The sequence below is a fragment of the Mastigoproctus giganteus genome, chromosome 14, assembly GCF_048544385.1.
Source record: "Mastigoproctus giganteus isolate SK-2022 chromosome 14, ASM4854438v1, whole genome shotgun sequence".
In the NCBI taxonomy this organism is placed as follows: Eukaryota; Metazoa; Arthropoda; class Arachnida; order Uropygi; family Thelyphonidae; genus Mastigoproctus; species Mastigoproctus giganteus.
Genome location: NC_143588.1, coordinates 67,328,311 through 67,353,786, shown reverse-complemented (window position 1 = coordinate 67,353,786; position 25,476 = coordinate 67,328,311). Strand labels below are relative to the sequence as shown.

The window sequence follows — 25,476 nt, the reverse complement described above, 5'->3', positions numbered from 1 at the left end:
TCACAAATCTGGTCGCCCATCTCTTCACCCATTCCAGCAGATCCACATCGTTCCTAAAGTGATGCCCCCTGACCTGTATACAATACACAAGATGCAGTCTAATCATGGCCTTGTACAAAGGGATAATCACCTCCTTATTCCTGATAGCAAAGTTCCTATATATATCATTGATAAAACCCCACGAGCTGTTCTTGTAGCATGCCTGCACTGTCAGAGAATTTCATATCCAACTGCACAATTACCCCCAGGTCTTTTTCATTTTCCAACATCCTCAGTGTAGTACCACACAGTTGATAAGTTACTCTGGGATTACTGGTACCCATATGCAGTACCCTGCATTTGTCAATGTTTAAATTTCGACTGCCATATCTCAGCCCACTGACCCAATTTTCTTAGATCATGTTGCAGTAGCTCACTCTCATTACTGTCATTAACCACACTGCCAACCTTTGTATCATCTGCAAACTTTAACATTAAGCCTGATATATCTTCACCAACATCATTAATAAATACTGAAAACAACAATGAGCCCAGCACCAACTCCTGGGGCACTCTACTGATAACATTAGTCCACGAAGAGCAATGCTCATTGATAACCACTTCTTCAACCTAACCATCCCTTTATCCATAGCAGTAATTTGCCCTTAATACCACATTACTCCAGTTTGCACAGCAGTCTTTTATGTGCAACAGTATCAAAAGCTTTCCTGAAATTTAAGTATAAAGAAAAGTGCAGCCATTATCAACCCACTGCACGATGGAAGCCTCCTCAACAATTCATGCTAAGGGAAATGGACCATAATCTGCCACGCTGGTCCAGTGCGGGTTGGCAGATCGACCGTATTCGGCAGTCAGGGGCTTGAACCCCGGTCTACACAAAGAGCGTGTGCTACTGCACTCCCGCTCCTGCCCACTCGGCTACTTTAAGTATATGATATCAAAATTATTTTTTTGCATCCAGTTCCTTGGTCACTGCATCATAATAACCTATTATGTCAGTTACACAAAACTGGCCCTTAACAAATACTGTACATGCTGTAACTGCAGTATAATTGCATGCCTGTTCAAATGGTCCTGCAATACTTCTTTAACCAGTGATTCCAGTGTTTTTCCTGGAACAGATGTTATGCTAACCAGTCTGTAACTACTTATGCCACCTTTTAATCTTCCTTTAAGGATTGGGAATACATTCACACATCTCCAGTCCATAGGGCACCTTCCCTGAATCCAAGGATGCTCTCATAATTATGGCTAAAGGCTTGCTTACCTCCTTTGCTGCCTCTCTTAATATTACTGGATAGATCCATCAACCACAGGTGCCTTTTTTTATGTTCAGCTTCAACAAGTCTTCTTCCACTTTCCTTTCAGTTATCACAAAATCATTTAGCTCCCCACTGGAGTTTGATAAACTTCTGGCATCCCCTCCCCTGAAGGATTCCTTCACATGTGAATGTAGATACAAAATACTTATTCAGTTTGTTCCTAATCTGAGCAGGGTCATCAACAGCTAACTCACAGACATCAACCCTTAACCCATTCCTTCAACTGTTAATATAAGCAAGTATAGAAGTCGTTGATATTTTTATTTGTATTTTTTGCCAGAGGTTTCTCATAATCTGTCTCAGTTTGCCTAACCTACTTTGTGACTTGATTACAGACTAATTTATATATACCATAGGCTTCTGTATCACTGATAATTTATATGCATCCCATGCACTTTTCTTCTCTACCACATGTCTCAATAGTTCATCTGGCATCCATTTAGGTCTAAGCTTTGAGCAGTATTTGTTCATTGGTATGAATAGCCTAGCAGCTTCTTTGATTACTGCTCTGAATACTTCCCACTTAGAATTTACTTTGCTGTTAGGAACATCATCAGTTGGTCCCACTGCACATTTAAAAACTGTGTGAGACACTGTAGTCACCCTTACAAAAGCAAAAGCTTTTCCCTTTGCCCTTGACAGTAGTTATGTCTTCAATGAAATTCCACATTAGTATATTGTGATCGCTGCCACCCAGTGGGTCTTTTACTTGCAGATCCTTAATGAATGTAGAATCACTGCTGATAACCAGATCAAGGGTACTGCTTCCTCTTGTTGCCTCTCTAACATGCTGTTGTAGAAAACAGTCATCCAAGAAATCTATAAAAGTCTTGCTAGTGTGTGAGTGACCAAACCACAAATTTCAGTCAGAATCTGGAAAATTAAAATCCCCCATTATAAGATATTCTGATTTACTGGCCCACGCTATTTCTCTATATAGCTGTTTGGTATAGTCATCACAATCATTAGGTCTATAACACACACCTACTCTCAATTTTGTTTTCCCAGTGCTTATATCACACCAAACTGACTCAACGTTGCACCGGTCACCCATGTCTGGATGACATGCAAGTATACATGCACATGTTCTTACTCTTAGTTACCCTTACACAACTCATGTATTCACTTGTTCCATGATGACCAACAACAGGGCCTGAAATCCCCGACACCTTGCTTTTCAGGCTGCTTCATATTCCAATAGAAGAAGTGCAAGAATCACCGTCACCTCTGTCTGTGGCTCTGGTTAGTCTGTGTATCTCCCTGAAGCTAGCAGTTTTCTGATCCACCTACCACTGCCTCGACAGAATCAGAAAATATTTGTGCACCATTTCTGTTTAACTATATCCCATCCCTGTAAATACAGTCTCTCCTGTTAACAAGCACAGATCATGCTGAGAAAAATTCTACCATTTATGCAACCTGATAACTTTCTGGTACTTCGGATAAGAGATACTCAAACAGCATGAAATATTTACTCTTTACCATTTGTAATCTGTCAAAATACTTGCATCAGTTGTCTCTCCACAGCAGCAAATGCTTTTCAGCTTGTTACTCATCAAGTTGAATATTTTTTGCCATATCTGTGGACAGCAACTATGGAATTCTTATGAACCTCATCATAATTTAAAATCATATTAGTTAACTCAGCAAAACAGATTTGTGGGAAAAGAGAATCCCATGATATCAGTTTAATAAAAGCTATTCGGTAAACGGTAAATCATTGTGGAACCTGAATGTTGGTTACTCATAATAGTAATTGGTATTATTCATGTGTTAGAGCAACACTATTCATATCAGTGTTGGCAGGTATATTTGTAATTTATGATTAAAATATAATATCTTAGAGATAAAGAATTTTGAAACAGCCTTATAGAAACTTTATTTGTTATTTTTAGCTGTGGAATATGTTCCTACCATTAGCTCCATACAAATTTGAAGAGAGAGAGTGTGTGTGTGTGTGTGTGTGTGTGTGTGTGTGTGTGTGTGTGTGTGTGTGTGTGTGTGTGTGTGTGTGTGTGTGTGTGTGTGTGTGTGTGTGTAGATGATGATAATAATACAGCACATCCAGTAGAGACAATAACCAGCTTTTTAATAACTAAGATTAATTCATAGCTTAGTTATTAAATCTTAATTATTAAAAATCTAGTTATTGTCTCTACTGGCTGTGCTATATTATTATTATCATCATCTCAAACCATGAAACCCAGTATTACAGGCCCATTTTCATTCATTTATATATATTTTTGTAGGGTGGGTATGGAATAAAAATTGGGTGAAAAGCTTCACAAGAGACGCAACAAAACATACTAAACATATGGTATTAATCCTTTTCTTTCTTGAGTATATTATGAAACATACTTTCATTTATATATGTAGATTTCTGCAGAGACATAATGGGAAGGGGAGAATCAGAATCTGGCTAAAAATATTCCCAGGGAGTAACAGCATAACTACTCCAAAAATTTGGTGTTCACTAACTTCTTTTCCCTGAGGTTTGGTAATGCCTAAACATCTGAAAGTGCATTTCTATATACACTATCCTACCAAAGGTGATGAGACTCATAATTAAAAATGTTTACAGTCACTTGTAAAACTAACTAATGGTGAAAGTGTCTCCTCAGTGGCAAAACATTATAAATCAATGAGTCAACAGTACGATCAATCAAGAAATCGGAAGACAAAATCCGCCGTAGTGTCCGTGAAAACGCGCTAATTGCTTCAAAAATTTACTCTGTAACTCGTGATGTTAAATTAGAAAAAACGGAAAAAGCTTTAAATATGTGGAACTCAAAAGAAAACCGAACTCAAAATAAAATTCCGTTAAGTTCACTCATTATTCGTGAAAAGGCAAAACTCCTTTATCAACACTTTAGTGAAACTGGTGATAGCACTGGTGGGATATGTTTTTTAGCTAGCAAAGGCTTGAAAGATTTGTTTGAAATTTCTAATAAATATTACATTTAATATTAAATTGTTTCTTATTTTCATTTCGATGTCATATGTTGCATTTCACTATGTACATAGTCATATTATGAAGGTACATATAATACATACATAGACAAAATTTTAGACTAGTTTTTCTTATATATTTCATACTTTGGAATGGAATCACTTTATTACTATGGGAGCCATAACTCAGTATTTGCGTTTTCGGTATTCGCAACATTTCTCAGGAATGTAACCCCTGCTATTCGCGGGGGTTTACTGTATTTACATTATATTTGCAAAGAGAGTGAATATTTCACTTAAGCGGCACTTTCAAAAACATGAGATATTTAATACAAAAAAGTAGTATAGGTAGCCCTTGAGTTACGCTGGGATTGGGTTCATGGTGGGACAGGCGCAAATGGAACCCTTTATATAATGGAGTTAATGGGAAATCACAGGGTTAGGTTCTGGGCACCAAAAATTTTACCTACCCTTTTCAAAACTGAAGTATTTAAAGTTCAGAAATAAACTTTTTTAAATAAAAAAAGTGTTTTATTTTTAACCTACGTAAATACAGTTACATATAATAAATAAAAAATAAATTACAAAACATTTTGAGAGTGAAAAACAAATTTGGCATAATGCCAAATTTTTATTTGGTTTTTGAAAGTCCTGTCCTGGTTGCGGATCTTCAATTGAAGGCGCTGGTTGAGGAGGTTGCCTTTTTTGAAGAAGCAAGTGTTGATTGCCCAGATTTCTTCCTCCTTTCTTTAAGAATTTCAAAATAATGTCAGGGTTGATATGATACCCCTTTTAACTGTGGCACTCCTCTCCCAGTCATGATCAATGTCACAGAGCTATTAATGAGGGACTCTATACTTGCAATAATCAGTTGTAGTTCAGTGTTCTTCATAATTTTTAGAGGAGGATCTTCTTTTTTCTCTTCCACCTGCTGTTGGCTAAGTTTTGCAGCATCAAGGTGTTCATTTGAAAGAGTCTGTGCATGACTTTTCAAGAGTTTAGTTATATCTTCAACTGTAACTTCTTCTAACTGTGCCTCTTGTGCCAATCTGCTGATGCTTTCTACAACATTCTGTTGTGGCTCGAATCCCCAGAAGTCATGCATGAAATCTGGGAAAAGTTTATGCCACACTCGATATTTAGACAATTGATAGTCACTTCTTGCCAGACTGTATTAATGTGATTGATGCCCTATAAGACATCAAACGACCATCAATATTCTCTGATGGTAATGTTGGACTTGCTAAAGCTTTTACCATTTCTGTAAATGTTTGCCGTAGGTAATAAGCTTTAAAGGTGGCTATTACTCCCTGATCCATTGGTTGCAAAACTAATGTATTATCTGTGATTGGCTAAGATTGTCCTTGATCACATGTACAGATCATGTGAACAGTGCATGATACATAGTACAGTATGATGCCGATAAATTTTGTTTGATGATTTAAACTTTCAATTTATAAAAAAATTTCAAAAATAAATATTAATGGCCTTGTGGTTAGTGACCGGCACTATTGTGAATCAGTGCAAAAACAAGGGCTACCTATACTTATAAATCAATAACAAATTGAAATAATAAAAATAGTGGTATTTCTACAGTGGAGACCAATATCATTGGCAATGAGATAAAGGATGTGACAGATGTGACTGCCAGTTAATAGCTTACTCAATCACTGCTTTTCTTAAAGTAAAAGTAGCAAAGTGTCAGTTTAGAGCTTTTTGCTATCTACCAAAGTGTGAAGAAGAAAAAAAATAATAATAAAATAAGTAACTGAAGAAACAATATGTTCTAATAATAACACATTAAGTATAAATGCCGCAATATCGTTTCTCATTTCACTCCCAATCACACAGATGCTCAGTCCTTGCTTAACACCTTTTAACACAGTTTTTATAGGCATTGTTTTTATTCCATTGTTTTAATCAAGAAATCAGTTAAAATTTGTACAAGTATTGACACTTCACAATGTCAACTTCTTCTGGCTTCCAAATTCCCAGCCCATCCATAGTTCCACAATACAATAATGTTCAACAACCATTCATACTTGGGGGGGGGGAGACATTCTCCTTACAGAACAACTGAAAATAATGCATTTTCATATCATGAAATTACACATCATGCTTTTTTAAATCTGCTCATTCACAGAATTAATTAAAAGACTCAGTATGATTTCTTGTTCAACAACAGTAGATAATATTAGTATTATCAATAACCACATGGTGCAAGGAAGCATATGGCTTATGCTGCACCAGCCAAAAAAAAAATAATAATAATATATAAAAATGAATAAATAAAATAAAATAAAAAATAAATTAAATAAAAAAAATAATAAAATAAAATAATAATAAGAAAATTTTTAAAAAATAAATAATTAATAAAAGAAAAGAAAATAGACAACCTATGCATTTTCCTCCACCCATAGATAATTATCCAACTGACCTCTGAATTTCCCCAAACTGTCAGCCTCTACCACCCAATGTAGGTAACTTATTCCAGTAATTTATAACTTGCTGGCTAAAATAAAACTTCCTGCAATCCAGTCTAAACATCTTCCCTCGTAACTTGAAATTATGGGCCCTAGTTCTATAATCATTTATAAGTGTGAAAATTTTGTCCACATTCATTTTATTTAAAATATGCCTCTCAGAGCCTTAAACACCTCAATTAAGTCTCCTCTAAGGTGCCTAGTTTCCAAGCTCTGCAACCCACATATTCAAAGTCTTTCTTCATATGGATGCCCTTTTGTCAATCTTTCCAGGAGAGTTACCCATCTTTGGACTCTTTCAAGAAGCACGTCTTTCTTTACATGCGGTCTCCATACTTGTACAATACTCGGAGAACTTCATGTCATGTCTGACCGTATCGTAACACCAGATTCCCTTTTCTCCACTACTGGCTGGCTTTAGTTAAACTCTACCAAGTGTATAAGTTATTTTGAGGTTACTGTTCCAGAGATGTAGTACCTTACACTTTGCTGGATTAAAGCATAGCTGCCATTTTTCTGACCATCCCTGAAATCTACCTAGGTCATTCTGAAGAAGCTGTGCTTGGCAGCAATCATTAACTACTTTACCAATCTTTACATCATCTTCAAATTTAGAAGTCATGCCTTCTATCTTTCCATCAATGTCATTTATGAAAATCAAAAACAACAGTGGTCCTAATACTGATCCTTGAGGAACCCCACTTCTTACATCAACCCAATCTGAGGAATAACCATTTATCACAACCCTCTGCCTCCTGCCCCGAAGCCATCCAGCTATCCATCTAAGGATAAAGTAACTGCTCATGTGGGACCGAGTAAAATGCTTTGCTGAAATTCAAATAAACAATGTCAAGATTATTCCCTAAGTCCATCTCTTGAGTGACCCTGTCCAAATAGCTAATCAGATTAGTTGAACATGATTTTCCCTTTACAAAACCATGCTGAGTATCCTTCAGAATTCCATTTCTATCTAAATGATCCTGAATTCCACCCTCGATCATTGTCGCCATAATTTTTCCTACTACTGAAGTTAGACTGACCAGCCAGTAATTTCCCACTTCACTCTTAGAACCACCCTTATATACTGGAGATACCGGGTGGTTAGAAAATAAGTTTACCTATTCAGAAGACCATCCCAGTGTCAAAACGGTTAGAGTTAGCACTGTGAAAATCGGTGGGTATGTCATTTAGGGTATGGGGAAGCGATTTGTAGAAGAAAAAACAGTTCAAATTTCTGCCACCGGGGAAAACGGCACATATGTAAAAGTTGCCATTTACTTCAAGACACGCTGCTTATGCAAATGACATCCTGTTGGATAAAAGCAGAAAGGCCAACGCCAAAGGCAATAACCAAAAAAGGAACATGCTCTTTTAGTAAAGCTGTTCTACCTGAATAATAGTAATGCTAATGCAGCACTACATGAATATCGGAAACTTAAAGGTTTGCGTAAAGGACCTTTCATGTCAGTGGGGCTTCAAAAACTAATAAAGAAATTTGAAGCGACTGGGGAGATAGGTGTAATTCCAGGCAGGGGACGACCATGTATCAGAATGGAGGTAATGGATGAAGTGGCGGTTGCAATGGTCAGAATGCAAAACACTACCAGACAGTTGTGCCAGAGGTGTGTCAAAAGACGTAAACATTCCTTGGTCTACTGTACGTAAAGTGCTTCGAATAATTTTACGCTGGTTTCCATACAAGATTCAGGTAGTGCAAGAACTAAAGTCTTGCGATCAGCAACAATGAATGGATTTAGCACTATGATTTCTGGCTTATATGGAACTTGATGATACATGGGCTTGAATGATCTTGTGGTCTCGTGAGGCACATTTCACTCTTCTTGGCACTGTAAATGCACAAAACTGCCAAATATGGGAACTTCTCATCCATCTGCTGTGCATCAAAGACCACTACAAAGTCCATACATTACAGTATGGTGTGGATTCACAGCAGAGTTTATAATCAGACCATTTTTCTTTGAAGAGTCTACACCTCATAGTAGTAGTAGTGGCATGTGATGCAAGAAAGCAAGTGTATGAGCTTATGCAGCATCAGCCAAAAAAAAAAAAAAAAAAAAAAAACACACTATTCCCTCCAAATGCCTGTCCAATTCCTCCTTAAATTTATTTAACCTATCAACTTCCACAATGACAGATGGAAGTTTGTTCCAGCAATTAACCACCCGCTAGCTAAAGGCAAATTTCCGCACATCTATTCTACATCTGTCTTTTCTTAATTTGAATTTATGCCCCCTTAGGTTCGTAATCTGAACAAGTGGAAGGATCCCATCAGAATTCAGCGTGCTCAACCCATTCAAGGCCTTATACACCTCAATCAGATCACCGCTCAACTACCTAGTCTCCAGCCACTGCAATTTGCAGGACTTAAGCCTCTCTTGGTAAGAGGATCCCTTCATTCCCCTCACCAATCTTGTTGCCCTTCTCTGTACCCGCTCAAACAAATCTACATCCTTCCTAAAATAAGGCCTCCAGACCTGTATGCAGTACTCAAGGCGTGGCCTGACCACTGCCTTATATAGAGGGACAATCACCTCCTTTTCCCTGCTAACAAAATTCCTATATATCATTGACAAACCCCATGACCTGCCCTGGCAGCCTGTCTGCATTGCTCAGAAAACTTCATATGACTGCACAATTACTCCCAGGTCTTTTTCATTTTATACCACCTTAAGTGTAGTACCACACAGTTGGTACGTTTCTCTGGGGTTACTTCTACTCATATGCAGTACTTTGCATTTGTCAAGATTAAACTTCAGTTGCCACTTCCCAGCCCATCTGACCAAATTTTCTAGATCCTGTTGCAGTAGCACACTGCCATTACTGTCATTAACAACCCTGCCAACCTTTGTATCATCTGCAAACTTCGACACTAAGCCTGATATACCTTCATCAATATCATTGATAAATATACAAAACAACAGTAGACCCAACACCGAACCCTGTGGGACTTCACTAATAACATTAGTCCACGAAGAGCAGCACCCATTAATTACCACCCTCTGTCTTCTCCCACTCAACCATTCTTTTATCCATTGTAGCAACTTACCCTTAATACCATTCTGCTCCAATTTGTACAATAGTCTTCCATGCACAACAGTGTCAAAAGCTTTCCTGAATTCCAAATATATGATATCAAAATTATTTTTTGCATCCAGTTCCTTTGTAACCACATCATAATATCCTATCAAATTTGTCAGACAAGACTTTACCTTAACAAACCCATGCTGCATCTGAATTATTGCTGCAGTCTTGTCTAGATGATCCTGCAATGCATCTTTAACCAGTGACTCCATTATTTTACCCGGAACAGAAATTAAACTATCTGGTCTGTAATTAATCATGTCACCCTTCGATCCCCCTTTGTGAATTGGGGATACACTTGCACATCTCCAGTCCATGGGGACCACCCCCTGAGTCCGAGGATGCTCTCATAATTATGGCTAAGAGTTTGCTTAGTTGCTTTGCTGCCTCCTTTAATATAACTGGATAGATCCCATCCACCCCAGGTGCCTTTCTTATGTTTAACTTCAACAATTTCTCCTCCACTTTGCTCTCAGTTATTACAAAATCATTAAGCACCCTGCTACAATTTGATAACCTTCTGCCATTTTAAAACCTTAACAACTCCTCATGTGTGAATGTAGATGCAAAATACTCATTCAGTTTGTTTGCTATCTGAGCAGGATCATCAACAGTCAAACCATCAATATCAAGTGGCCCAATCAGATTCATCCTCTTCCTTTTAGAGTTTATATAAGTAAAGAAATCCTTGCTGTTTTTCTTAGCAGCCTTTGCCAAAGATTTCTCGTAATCTGCCTTCGCCTGCCTAACCACCTTTGTGACCTGATTACAGACTATCTTATATCTGCCATAGGCTTCTGAGTAGCTTGATAATTTATATGCATCCCATGCTTTCTTCTCTGTCACGAGTCTCATTAGTTCATTTGATAACCATTTAGGCCTAAACCTTGAACAATATTTCTTAATAGGTATGAAACTTTTAGTCCTGTAAAGTGTATGATAACTATTGCACAGTACTGCGCTCTTCTAAGAGATCACATTATTCCCGATCTGCAAGAAAGGCAATGCTTGGAGACCATAGTGTTCATTCAAGATGGTGCCCCTCTCCACATTGGTTGACAAGTGAAGGAACTGCTCTGTTCAACATTTGGAAATAATCGCATCATTTCTAGAGACTTTCCTTAGCTGGCCAGCCTGATCAGCAGATCTCAAACCCTGTGATTTCTGGCTATGGGATACCTGAAAGACAGAGTTTACAGTGGCAGCATATAGATGCTTGTTGATTTTAAAGCAAGCATTAAACAGTATGTAGACAATATCCCCAATGAGATGCTATGTGAAACAGAAACTGTGTCGCACGCAGTCCTCCATTTTCAGAATGTCATCTCAAATGAAGGAAAGCACGTAGAACAATATCTGTAATTTCTAAGTTTTGATATTAAAATGTAATCCTTAGTTAAGTATTCCATCTCGTGTTTACGGTGCCAATTTCTCCCCTGGTAGCGGAAATTGAACTAATTTTTTTTCTTCTACAAATCCCTTCCCCAAACCTTAAATGACATACACACCGCTTTTCACAGTGCTATCTCTAACCATTTTGCGGCGGTCTGGAGAGCTGGCAACATCTAATATATGATTGCCAGCTTTATGACGACCTCTGCAACATCCTAATAACAAAGATCCTATATTGTCCTTGAGGACGGGAGCACAACATACTGGATACAAAACAAGAGTACCTGGCTTTCTCCTGCAGCGCCCAAGAGCTCTTTGCAAGAAGACGAGTACTCACTGCAATGGAGCACAACTGAACCATATACATGACAACCAGGAATAACAACTGAACCTACTTAATAAAGGACAAGGAACCGACTTGACTAAACTGAACGGGACCTGGTCCCATGAGTGATATCCCAAATGGGAACACCAATACCACTGAAGACCAACTGCAGCTTGCTGCTGGCCATCTTGGTTCTCAAATCATGCTCCCTTGCATAGTCCTATCTTTTCCCCTCTCCCCCAGCAGGGGAAGGAGATGGTATTTTCCATCCCCTCACCTCCTTGCCACTCCTCTCTTAGCCTGGTGGGGCATGGGCCTGCCCCACTGATTATCTGGGGTCGCCTTGTCTATCGTCCCCATATTTCTGTCTTCCCCCCCCCCCCCCCGCCTTCTGTCTCCCCCACTCTACCTAATACGCAAGTGTATACCCCACATAACTTAAAATTTAATAATGACTAAATTTAATTGCATTCACACTAAACTCGTTTGGCCTTTCTACTCAATTTTCTTAACTCCCACTGAGCAAAAATTTTATTTTATTTTATTATATATATATATATATTTTTTAGGTCCTAGCCACTGAAATCTCAGGAAATTAGGTGGCAGGACCTGTCAGAAGTAAATATTTCAATACTAGTGTACCTGGTGTGCCTCCACGAGGCATAGTGTGGACAATGTTGGGCCCCAGCAGGGGTCTAGCGGCTAAATGGCCAGAAGAACAACGATACACAACACTATACCCATACAATATCCATACACTTTTAAATCTCTGGCCTTTACAGTGAACTGTTACACCCACAATGAAAGCAACGTGGAGATGGGGGAAACCCCTGGTGCGTTAGACATGAACACACTATACACTAACCATTTTGACACTAGGATCTCTTGAATAAGGAAACTTATTTTATAACCATCCGGTACATTGGCACTTTTCCAATCCAACGGAATTTTCCAATCCCATGAGTGATATCCCAAATGGGAACACCAATACCACTGAAGACCAACTGCAGCTTGCTGCTGGCCATCTTGGTTCTCAAATCATGCTCCCTTGCATGGTCCTATCTATTCCAGTGATGCCCTCACAATTAGCCTCAAGGGTTCAATGCACTCACTTACCACCTCCCTTAAGATTATAGGGTATATGCCATGAATCCCAGGAACCTTACTGACCTTAATTTCACATTTTAATTTATTGTTTTCGGAAGCCATATAAAAAAGATTTTTCATATTTTCAAGTTGTTGCTTTAGGGTTCTGTGACACAAGAGAATCAAAGGCAAAATGTGTCTAACCAAGACTTCATTATATACTTTTATATCTAATATTTTATTAAATTAGCTCTTTGAAATAGATCTATATAAAGGAAAATGATTCCTATAGACTTTTAGAGTTACCCACAATGCAATGAAGGGTAAATATATTTTGATTACAGTAAAATTTGGTTAATTCACAATTTAAGAGGCCAAAATACACCTGTTTTAATTTAAATAGCTTTGAAGTATCTGAAAAAGATAGGAGTAGATCAGTAGTAATTAAAAAATAAATTTTTAATCAAACAGTGTATTATTAATACTGCAGAAAATTCTCATAATTCTCTCATTTAAAATGTTAAAAATTGTTTAGCTTTGTTTTTGGCAAACACTGTATCAGTATGAGAAAATAATGAAAGGAAGCAAGCTTACAGCATTATCAAAAAAAAAAAAAAACTACACACCTCATCTACACATCCCCTCTAACAATCCGTCTAATTCTTCCTTAGATGCATTCAAACTACCCACTTCCACAACACCAGATGGAAGTTCCAACAATCACTCTCTGGATGAAAGAAAATTTTGCACATCTATCCTGCTTCCATCCTCTCTCAATTTAAATTTTATCCTGCATCTGTCCTTTTTCAATTTAAAGCTATGCTCCCTTATGTGTGATGTCTGATAAAGAGTAAGCATACAATCAGCATTTAGTTCACTAAATTCATTAAAGCTGTAATCACTTCAATCAGGTCTCCTCACAGGTACCTAGTTTCCAGGTGCTACAATTTGTATAAAAAGTAATTTTTCAAAAGAGTACCCTTTTATGTCGCTGAATAACTTTGTTGCTCTTATCTGCACCCATTCAAACATCCTTCCTAAAATAAGGCTTCCAGACCTGTATGTAGTACTTAAGATGTTGCCTAACCATTGCCTTATGTAATGAGATGATCACCTCCTTATCGCTGCTGGCAGAATTCCTGAATATATATATATCCAGGAGCTGTCCTAACACCACATCTGCACTGCTCAGAGAACTTCATGTCAGACTGTACAATTACTTACCCCTTGGGTCTTTTAAGTTCCCCACTTTCTTGATGAGGTAAGATACAGTTGGTATGTTATTCTGAGATTACTGCTATCCATAAGCAGTACCTACCAATTTGTCAATGTTAAACTTCAACTGACTCATTTCAGCCCATCTGTCTAATTTTTCTAGATCTCGCTCCAGTAGCATACCCTGATTACTGTCATTAAACACCCTGCCAACCTTTGTATTATTTGCAAACTTAGATATTAACCTTAACAAGCCTTTATCAATATCACTAATAAATATTGAAAACAGTAAGGGACCAACACTAAACCCTGAGATACTTCACTAATGACATTAGATACCATTAATAATCAGCATCTGTCTTCTGCCACTCAACCATCCTTTTTTGCCTTTGTAAATAGATGATTAACACATTAAATCAGTTAAAATGAGAAAGATAAACTGCTTTAAATGTTGATAAGAAAATTTGGTTTCATTGAAACATACCAGAAGATATAAAACCTGACTTAGTACTCCCAATTTACTAAAAACTTTATAGGCTATGTTTTGGATATCCTATGGAATCATTATTTAGGCCAAGTGCAGGGGATGATGATGGTTCTTAATAAAACAGCTCATTAATTAACTAATAAAATAATTAGAAAAACAGAACAGAGCATGGACACTTCCAATAATTCTAAGGAAAATGCATGAAAAAATAAACTCATTCATTCATTAAAAAAAAAAGAAAGAAATGTTTTTAAATGTTTATTGCTCTTTTGATGCTCTTTCACATGTTCAAAGGGTACTGACATATCAAACAGCATCCAAGTGATGGGCCATAATACACATATATATAGTCATCCTTAAACAGTCAGTAAATTAATTCTGTAAAAATAAAGGAACATCAAATTAACAGCAACTGAATATCGCCACACTGATTGAAGTCTGTGCTATTTGTGGCAATGCTTGTTTTTGTTTATCATCAAACATGTGCTGTAAAGATTTTTTCATTGCTTGTGTTGAGTTTAGTTTACATACATGAAATAAACTTTTGAGGTTTTTTTCCAACTTACTGATCAGCCTAAAAGCGAGTGTTTTTAGGCTGAGCGATAAGTTTCACTTTTAGCTACGAATTCCAGACCTTTACTTTTCAATGATTCTTTATTTTTAGGCTTGTTAGCAAATTGGCAGCACACCCCTGGGCACAGGTAAGAGTGATGAAATTTTTTTTTTTTCCCCCAGGAATAGTAAGAGTACCTTATAGTTGGAGAATAGACAAAGGTAGCATGAAAATTAATTCACATTTCCCTTTACTTTAAAGGAGATGCTTCTCAACATTCTGAACATCACAACATGCTGAATGCATTCTCTCAAATATATGCAACAACATATGTGTTAACTGTTTTTTTTTTTTTTTTTTGCTCTTCTAATAATTTATCTATAATGTAGCAGGCAGTGGCTGTTATGTAAAGCAGTTATGTGCTGATTTGGCTGCTCTATCTGGTTTCTTATTGCCTGTTTTAAAAAGTATAAGAAAAAAATTCTCCATGTCCTAAAAAAATAGTTTCTTAAGCTGTTACAAGAAATAACTATATATATTTTAAGCAAAAAATGTTTTATAAAATAGTTTTATTTAACTACTAAAACCTTATTGAATATATGAATTTAAATATCTGAGTGGCCCTCAAGAACAAATAGTAGCTTTAAGGTGAGGTAACAGAACATCTTATCTTTTCAGGAAAACAAATCAGTGTAATAGAAGTCATAAAAGACATTCAACTTTTGGATACTTCTTCACAGATTTCTTAATCATTCACTTAGTTTAACAATCACCTTTATTCCTTTTGTGCACCCTAGTTAAAAAAAAAAAACACCAGAAGGGATTGTATCATGGTGTAATTTCTGTTTTCATTAAATAATTTTTATATACTCTTATTTAGTTAAAACAAAGAGCCATTCCTAAATTCCAGTTAAACAAAGGATGTAGCACTACTGACATTCATAACAGGGTGACTACTGTGCATAGCAAAGAGACAATTGGTGTTAACAACATCTGAAGATGGATGAAGAAATTTAAGCAGCTAGAAACAAGTATCAAGAACAAACAGCAACCTAGAAGATCTACTGCAATGACAGATGAGAACTGAAAAATGCATGATTTTTGCAGACAGGCCAGCCACTGCCAAAGAGATTGTCCTACACATACAATGTGGACACAATGCTTTGAAAACAATCAATAATGATTCTGGAAAGGTTGGCACCAAGTGGATTCTCTGTCACTTCACAGAGGATATGAAGTTGAAAAGGATGGAAGTGTGCCCTGTTATGCTGGTGTTTGAAAACCAAAGGGAAAAGTTTTTCTTAACTGTGGTGGCAGCAGATGAAACACAGGAGTACCTGTAAGATCTAAAGACTAAAGGATAGTCAGTGAACTTAGACCCAGGGAAGGCTGCATTCTGCCTCCCCTGGGTCTAAGTTCAACTTGCACATTTGTGCAGAAAATTATGCCAACAGTCCTCTGAGATAACTTTACAATGATCTGTGCAAGAGATTGTCTTAGAAGGTCCTTGAGTCGGTCCTTTGGTCCTTGAGGTTATCACAGACATTCTCTCAGATATGCCAGACAAGCTGTACTTGCTACCTGGGAGTCTAAAACGCTGATGGAACTGATATTCGGGTGACACTCAAGTCAAGTGGACCCAATTTCGGCGAAGTCCGGATGGTCTGTGACAGCCAAATCCTCTGCTTGCACCTTCACGATGGTGGGACTGTTAGTAATCCTGGGAACACCCTCCATGCACTAGTACATGGTGGGTGACCACCTAGGTGTCAACCAACATAAGCAGGGGTCGAGGTGTGGCGCCCACACCACATGGAGGACCGCCGCCCCTCTATGTTACCAGGCAGTACTAGGTGGTAGATGACTCTCATCAACCGGTGAAATACCACCACTTTGCTAATTGGAGGCTTGAAGTGGTGAACCCATGTTTAGTCTCCAGAGCTAAGTTCCGGTCAACCCTTCCCTATCTCTTCCATCATGCAGTATGATTGATAACTTTTGAGGTTATGATGAACGTCGTGGCGAGATCCAATATTCCTTACATTTTGAGGGTACAGCTCTAAAATGGTGTTCGCAGGCCGGCCGCTAGTTAGTACACCGGACCGAACCTATTGGTAACTCTCTAGGAGGCTTCCGGATCAGCTAGTGTATAATCTTGCTACCTCTACTCTGCCAGATAGTGACTGGAGGGAGTCCGAGTAGTGTGTATGCGGGGAGCATTGTCGAGGCCACGTTATGTCAAGGATCTGGGTATATTCTTACCACATGTATGCCATATCCAAAAATTTCATTACTTCATACAGCATGTCCCACCCACTTTTTCTTACTATTGAATACACAATGAACTGTCAAACTAATAGAGCAAGCTTATCTGCGAAAAGATCTAAACCTCCCAAGGACTTCCTAATTCATTTCACAAATATACGTGGTCTCAATTCTAATCTCAACGATGTCCATTTCCACTTGCAGTCTGCCAAACCCCATGTACGTTTTCTGACAGAATCTCAGTTATCAGTTGATTCAACTACTGCTCATCTCAGATGCCCAAATTATTCGCTGTATGATTCCTTTCGCCTCAAAGGTGGTACTTGTGCATATGTCCGTTCTGATATTCCCTGTCAGAGACTTGGCAATTTGGAATCTCCTCTCTTTGATCTTCTCTGGCTTAAAATCTCTCTACCTCATTGTGTCAAATTCATCTGTTGTCTCTACCGTTCTCCCAACTCCACTAATCACTTGGAGCTCTTTGACTTCCTCTTTTTGCAACTTGACTTTCTCCAGTCCAACTTTCCTAACAGTGAGGTAATTTTCCTTGGTGATTTTAATGTTCACAACTCCAGCTGGCTTCCGTTTTCTAGTCACACGGACCCAGCAGGTCGAGATGCTGAGGGTTTTGCAATTACTAATGACCTAGCACAGATTGTTCATTTACCTACAAGAATACCGGACAATCCTAATCATACAGCCAATACGCTTGATCTTTTTCTCACAAACAACCCTTCTAAGTACACGGTCGAAGTGAGAGGTCCTTTAGGCACTTCAGATCAAAACTTGGTGATTGTCTCTTCTCCAATGGAACCTTTATCTCATGGCTATTCCCAACCTCGTGTTGTTTGGCATTACAAGGATGCAAAATGGGATGACCTGCGAGACTTCTTTTCTTCTTTTCCTTGGTCGGATTACTGTTTCAAAACTTCTGATGTCAACGTTTGCTCAGATCGTGTCAGTGAAATTATTCTTGAAGGAATGGAATCCTTTATCCCACACTCCATTTTAAAATCTCGCCCTTTATCTAAACCTTGGTTTTCCAATAAATATGCTAAGGCTGTCCAAGAGAAGAACGTTGCATATCGTAATTGGCTTGTTTCTAATTCTTCAGATTCATTTTCTGCCTACACCAAAGCTCGCAACAATTGTAAAGCAGTTATTAATCAGTCCAAACTAGAGTTTGAACAGGCTAAGAGTAGAAAACTTGCTTCTTGCCAAGGACTTCCTAATGGTAGCCGAGCATTCTGGTCTCTTGCCAAAGCTATTGGCCGCAACTTTTGCCCATCTCTGCGCCCACCTCTGTCCAAACCAGATGGTTCTGTTGTCACTTCAGCCAAGGATAAAGCTGACCTGCTAGCATCCCATTTTTCTTCCAGCTCATGTATTAATGATCTTGGTAAAACACCTCCCACCATTCCCAACACTCCAGCATCAAGATTCATCAAAATCCTTCTAATATCCTTTTGACGGAAGACCACAGGAGGCATTGAATGGAGATTAGAAGGATTTTGATGAATCTTGATGCTAAGAAAGCTCCAGGTCCCGATGGTATTTCTCCAATTGTTCTCAAAACCTGTGCTCCTGAACTTACTCCTATTCTTTGCTGCCTTTTTTCACTTTCTTATTCCAAAGGTGTTTTTCCTTCTGCTTGGAAATTTGCTCATATCCAGCCAGTTCCTAAAAAGGGTGACAAATCCCTCCCATCCAATTATCGTCCCATTGCAATTACTTCTACTCTTTCTAAAGTAATGGAGAAATCAATTAACCGCCAACTCTTAAACCACCTAGAAACCTTCCGTATGATCATCGATCGCCAGTATGGATTCCATCAGTGTCGATCCACTGGTGATATTCTGGCTTATGTTACCCATTTAGGGACTAATTCAATGGAAAGGTTCAGTGAAAGACAAGTAGTTGCTCTTGACATCTCAAAGGCTTTTGATCGTGTTTGGCATAAAGGTCTTCTAAACAAGCTTCCATCTTATGGTTTGCCAACTGTTTTTAGTAATTGGTTATCCAGTTTTCTCACTGATCGCTCACTGAGGGTGATGGTAGATGGCTCCTGTCTTCTAACTTCTCCACTAATGCCGGTGTCCCCCAAGGTTCAGTTCTTTCCGCCACTCTTTTCCTCTTCAATATCAATGACCTTCTTCCATTGACTGGAAATCCTATCCATAGTTTTGCCGATGATAGCACATTGCATTCAACTTTCCATTTTGAGAAACCTTGTCCAGCTCAATCAGCTTCAAGTTCTCGAAAATCTGCTGCCAATTCCTTAAATGCCGATCTTCAGGTAATTCTCCAGTGGGGCAAAGACAACTTAGTTGATTTCAACCCTTCTAAAACTCAGTGTTGTCTTATATCTCGCAAAAAGGATTCTTCTGCTCCTATGCTTATCTTTAGTGACACTCCGATTTCTAGGCAAAATGATATATCTCTTTTGGGGATTACCCTGACTTCTAATCTCTCTTGGCACAAGCACATTACAAATATTGCTTCCTCTGCATCTAAAAAACTTGGTTTTCTCTTTCGCTCTCGGCGTTATTTTTCTTCCAAACAGCTGCTCACTCTGTATAAATCGCAAATCTGCCCTGCCATGGAATATTGTTCCCACATCTGGGGGTGGTGCCCCCAAAACCTCTCTCAGGCTTCTTGATTCCATTCAGAAGAGGGCAGTTAGGTTAATTAATGATTCATCTCTAACAGAGTTTCTCCACTCGCTTTCGCATAGACACTGTTTCTGCTGCATGCCTCTTCTACAGATACTTCCATGGGCACTGTTCTTCTGAATTGGCTTCTATAATTCCTGCTCTCTCTTTCAAAACAGTCCGAACACGTGCCGCCACCAGCCAACATCCATTTACTGTCCAACTTCAAACCCACAGAACCAACTTTTCGTCTTCCTCATTTATTCATTCAACTGCCATTTTCTGGAACAACCTTCCTTCATATGTATTTCCTGAAAATTACAATCTACAGAAGTTCAAGTCCAATGTCAACAAATATCTTCTTTCGTCTTCTCAACCTCCAACCCAAGCACGGTACTAAGTACTATAGGTTCTAATACCTCTCGTGTTTGGGGTTCACATAAAAAAAAAAAAAAAAAAGAAGAAGAATATCACCATAATCTGGTGCACAAAGTCATTCTAATTTGAATGAGGTTGTGATATTCTGAGATAACTAAGATGTTTTAAGGAATTCATAGGACGTGAGCAAACAACACAGTGAATCCTGCAATCCAACAGTTAAAAATCTTAGGAGAGTCATCCAAAAGAAGAGGCCACAAAAACTTTTTTGATTACAATTTGCTACAGAAGGATAATGCTTGTCCTCATACAAATTGAATCAGATGGTATCAAATCCAAAATATACACAATAAGTGTTTGGGTCATTTTAGCAACAGTTGCAGCTGTGGCAGTTATACCACAAACTCTCTACTGTCTTTGATATCCACTGATTCCTTTCGTGCAAATATTCAAAAGGATAGTAATTGTGGACAATGATTTGACAATACAGAGGAAAACAAGGTGTCACTGAAAACTTGGCCATTCAGCAAGCATACTAATTCCAGCATTAAGACAAATGCTGACACAACTGCATTCAACATGACAGAGGCTATTTTGAAGATTACAGTGTGAACAAGTTAAAGCAATTGCTAATTAATGTCTGCACAAGAAGTATGTAAAAGAAAAGTACCTCAAATGAACAAAAGGTACTCTTTCTTTTACATAAGTTTTGAGAATTCTCCTTATTCCAAAACTAGATGCTTTTTATGGACCTTACTAACATTAACACTAAGCAGTACATAATTTACTCACACGAAAACTGTCAATCTTACCTGTTCTAAGGCAAAAATCGCAAATCATCTATTTCAGTACAACTGCACAATAAATATTTCTTTAAATAAAATATTTGAAATCACTAATAATACAGTAAAAAATATAAATTTTAAAATACTAAACTTCTGAATGCAGAAAAACATTAGTAGGATATTTGACTTACCTTGAGTTCCAACTAAAATAAGAGGAACTTCACCAGCACTACGGTAACGGCACATTTTGGTGTAATAATTATATACAGCATTAAAGGAAGCCTCATTTTCTAAACTAAAAACAAAGATGACAGCATCCACCCAACAACTAAACTGAAAGTTAAAAAAAAATTTGCAAACATAAGTTTACACAAATAAAACAATGTGCACAATAAAATAAGCTATACTGTTCAAACAATTTGTGCATATTATATGAGGGGGATCTGAAAAGTAAGGCAATACAGGCACTTCCAAGAACACTTTTAATTATACCATTACAAAATTACACAACAACTGGGGTATGGAAATACATCTGGTAGAAAAAACATAACAGCAGGGCTATTACAGATATAGTTCAGTTTAAAAGTGCATTCAGTAATTCAATTTTTTTACTGAAAGAGGGCCTACACCAAGTGAAATTCGCTGAAAACCTGTCTGTTTATGGGAAGAATGTAATGTCAAAGAAATAGATCTATTTTTTGGTGTAATGATTGAAGAAGGGGTGTGTTAATTCCTGATGAATCAAAGAGTGGCAGACCTTCAACAAAATGAACAGATGACAACATCAGGAACACTGAGCAGTGTGTTTTGTCAAACAGTCATGTGAAAATTCAAACAATTGTGCCCAAAGCAAGGATACTGTTACCCAGAAAATTGGATCATGTTTCAAAGGATACAGAAGTTATGCAAGCAATGAGTTTCTGAATAACTGTGAGAGGACATTAGGGTGGAAAGGTGGGGATAATGAACCCATAGAACAAAAGGGTAAAAAAAATCTAATTTCTTTTTTGTATAAACTTGAGATTATTTAATTAGTTTTTAAACATAACTGAGGCTACATATAATATGTTTTTATTTTTAAAAAATTGCATAATGCATCTATTTAGGATGTTATAAAAATTTTACAAAATAAATTATTTCACAGTTGAAATGTAACCCAAAGCATGTTTTTTTTTTTTTTTTTTTCCATTCATTCATTTATTGAGTAAAGCATCCCCTAGCCAAATATATCTGGCAAATCTGCTATACATATAGACATGGTACAATATACAAATATTAACAATAGTCTTATATATATATATATATGAAACATTGTACATGTCAATTAATTCAATTAGCACATGACAAACCAACTATACTGTACAATGGTCATCTCGAACTCAGCCACTACACAACGAGCTAGACAAGCAGGCTACAACAGAAACCAATGAATAGACACTGTCCACAGATGAGCATCACATCCTACAGGCTGACCATCGCTGGTAATCTCCAAAAGATAAACAGTTCAAGGAAGAGCAATCTACCAGCAGTCATAGAGCTCAACAGAAGTTACTCATATTAACCAGCCAAGATGAAAGAAGGTGTTATTGCAGGATCAAATCCAAGAAAAACAACAACTAAGCTTCTTGCCAACTGTGTTGGCAGGAGCAGAAGTGGACACCCACCCATGAGTACCAACATCCTGCCCACTTCTGCAAAGAAATTTCTCTGTTCCTATATAAAAAAATAGCATACTATTCCATGTAAATAAAAGAGTACAGTCCACCAATTCATCCATTATTCAATCTTAATTCTTCCAATTGCAAAAGAATATTCCTTCTCACAAAAAATTCAATTTGCAAAACTTTGAAAGGCAATAAAATTTTCCCTTGTTTCAATAAGTAATGTCTCAATCTCATCCATCAGAGGAGTTACATTATCAACATTAATCAGTATATCCAAAAGTAAATCAACATATTCCAAACAATTAAAAACAGGTTTCCATGTTTCTAGATCACATGTACAGTTGTGTCTTTCTATGATTCCAAGACTATTCAGTTTAGCAAAAAATGATCCATGATCCGTTAATAAGAATGTACAACGTAGATTAGGTACTAATCAGATCAGTTTAATATAATTAATAATTGTTAACATAAGAAAAAAATTTGAACATCATTCTACCATTTTCCAAACAATTCCATCTGCTTTGCCATTTTTGTAAAAGGAGCTCCCAAATCCTCTTCTTTTCATTTCTTAAGTAATTTAAAGTGTTAATTTAGATGCCCAGCAACTCAAATTTTATACCTCTTCTCAAATAATAGGGCAGGCCTCTAAATACTAACTGTAAATCAAGTGGCATCTTGCCAGTTAACACTTGCAAAGCTTCTATGGAAACCATTCTGCAAGCCATAACCATTTTGAGTATGGTAATATTTTGAGTAACGTAACTCAATGTATAAATAAAGCTTTCTGGTGTTGCTTTACCTTGACTGCATGGCAAACCTAGATTGATGCACCATACATAACAATCGGCAGAAAAATACAATCATAAATCAAATGATTTATGATTGTATTTTTCCATGCTTTCCCCTTTATCTCCCATTCCACCCACATTATTCTTGAGATCAATGCAATAAATTTCTTCACTTTCTCTAATATATAGTTAATATGTGAGATAAAGTTCAAGCCACTAGCAGTACATATTCCCAAGTATTTAATCATTAATACCTGCTGTAAGGAAATACCATTCAACCTTATGAGAAGAAGTCTATTAAGAGCTAATTTACCCTTCAACATCATGATTTTAGTTTTGGATGAAGAGATTGTAAACCTATGTAAACTACGCCATTTGCATAATTCTTTCAATATGTGGTCAGATCTCATTTCATTTTGAGCTCCTTTCTGAAATTTCCCTGCACAAGTATTACCATATCATCTGCATAAGCTATTGTGTGTAAGTGGTCAAATTCTCTCTTGAGCCAATCTTCCAAAACCAAGTTCCACATTAAAGGGCCAAAGATAGATCCCTGTGGACAACTTTGAGTTACACAACATGTAATTGATCCAAAATTCAACTTAACTGTTACTGTGCGATCCCTAAAGGAATCTTTATGGAAAAAATATTAAAAGAACATTTAGCTATGCACATCATCAATATACTGTCCCAACTAATGGAATAAAAGGCACCAGCAAAGTCTACAAAAATTCTCAAAGTATATTTATAATTCGATTCATGAACATTACAAACTAAAGAGTGCAGCACGTCCTCAGTACCTACACCAGGAGTGAAACCATATTGTTTGTTAGAAAGGCCAATATTACTTCTTTGGCATGTGTTATCTAACTTAATGCTTTACTTTTCTTTTGCTTGCTCCACAACAATCAATGGTCACTAGCTGTTATCTGAAATACTAGTGGTTTTACTGTTATTGCCCAGATATTAATTATCTTCTCAACGAGTTTAAGCATAAAATCCTTTTTATTGTTAGCAAGTGGACAAGTACTTTCTTTCCTGTTGTTGTTAACAAAAAAATAGAAGCATTCAGAGTTAGATTTTGCAACCATAAAGACAGCTACTAAAAATATCATGCTCTCTAGTTTAGATTATTTGTAGTTAATGGCTGCTAATATCAAATATTAACTGTTTGATATTAGCAATCTGATGCTTTACAGCCAAGTATCCATCTACATGTTTACAGCAGCAAATTGCTTATTTTAAAGAATGAAAAGTTGCAGCTGCATTTCATAGTTTTAATGAAGATTACAAGGTAGTTTTGATGAGTTGTTCAGAATCAGTTTCATTTTTATGAAACTAATATGACCACTCGCTTTAAAAAACAGAAAAGTCCAATATTGAGTTAAAAAATTGAACTGCTCATTAATAATAATAATAATCTTGTCTGGTCATGAGAGTTTCACTGTATATCAGAATTATTTAGAGTTTTTCTTTATATGTATGATGAAATCAATCAAGAGATGTAATTTCATTTCAAATTATTAATAATATATAATAAAAAATATATTCATTTTGTACAGAATAAAAAAAAGGTATGCACCTGCATTTCTGGTGAGCCACCTTCATCCCTAATGAGCAATAAGTAACTTTGACCCTCAATTACAACTTCTTTTTTAAATCTGCCACCTAGTAAAAATAATTAATAACAGTGAAATGAACAAAAAAATTTCAAAACACAAAAAATTAATTTAACTCTTTCTTGAATTTCAATAAATGATTCACTAATATATTATGGGGTTTCAAACTACATCTGGAAAGCTTCTAACCTTTAAGGATGTCATCATGAAACAAAACAAAAGCAGTTAAAATAGCATAAAGAAAAAGAGTCAAAAAAAAATAAACAGTAAGAAACACAAATGTTTTGAATACATTAATCAATAACAAAAAACAGAAGAGCATGTTCAATACAAAGGATACCTAAATTTTATTGAATAGAACATTCTAAACCATGGTTGCATTTCCAAAAGGGTTACTCTGTTCAGAATTAAA

The 25,476-nt window shown here is 37.0% G+C and overlaps 1 protein-coding gene across 1 annotated transcript in view; it reads right to left on the bottom strand.

Moving 5' to 3' along the window:
• LOC150075192 (centaurin-gamma-1A-like) overlaps nucleotides 1-21,258 on the bottom strand; it is a 287,147-nt gene extending 265,889 nt beyond the window's left edge. The window contains exon 1 of the mRNA XM_090389157.1: nucleotides 21,185-21,258. Within this exon, the coding sequence (XP_090245283.1) occupies nucleotides 21,185-21,239 (55 nt within the window). The 5' untranslated portion in view covers nucleotides 21,240-21,258. The remainder of the gene's footprint in view (nucleotides 1-21,184) is intronic.
• Nucleotides 21,259-25,476: the final 4,218 nt, after the last annotated feature.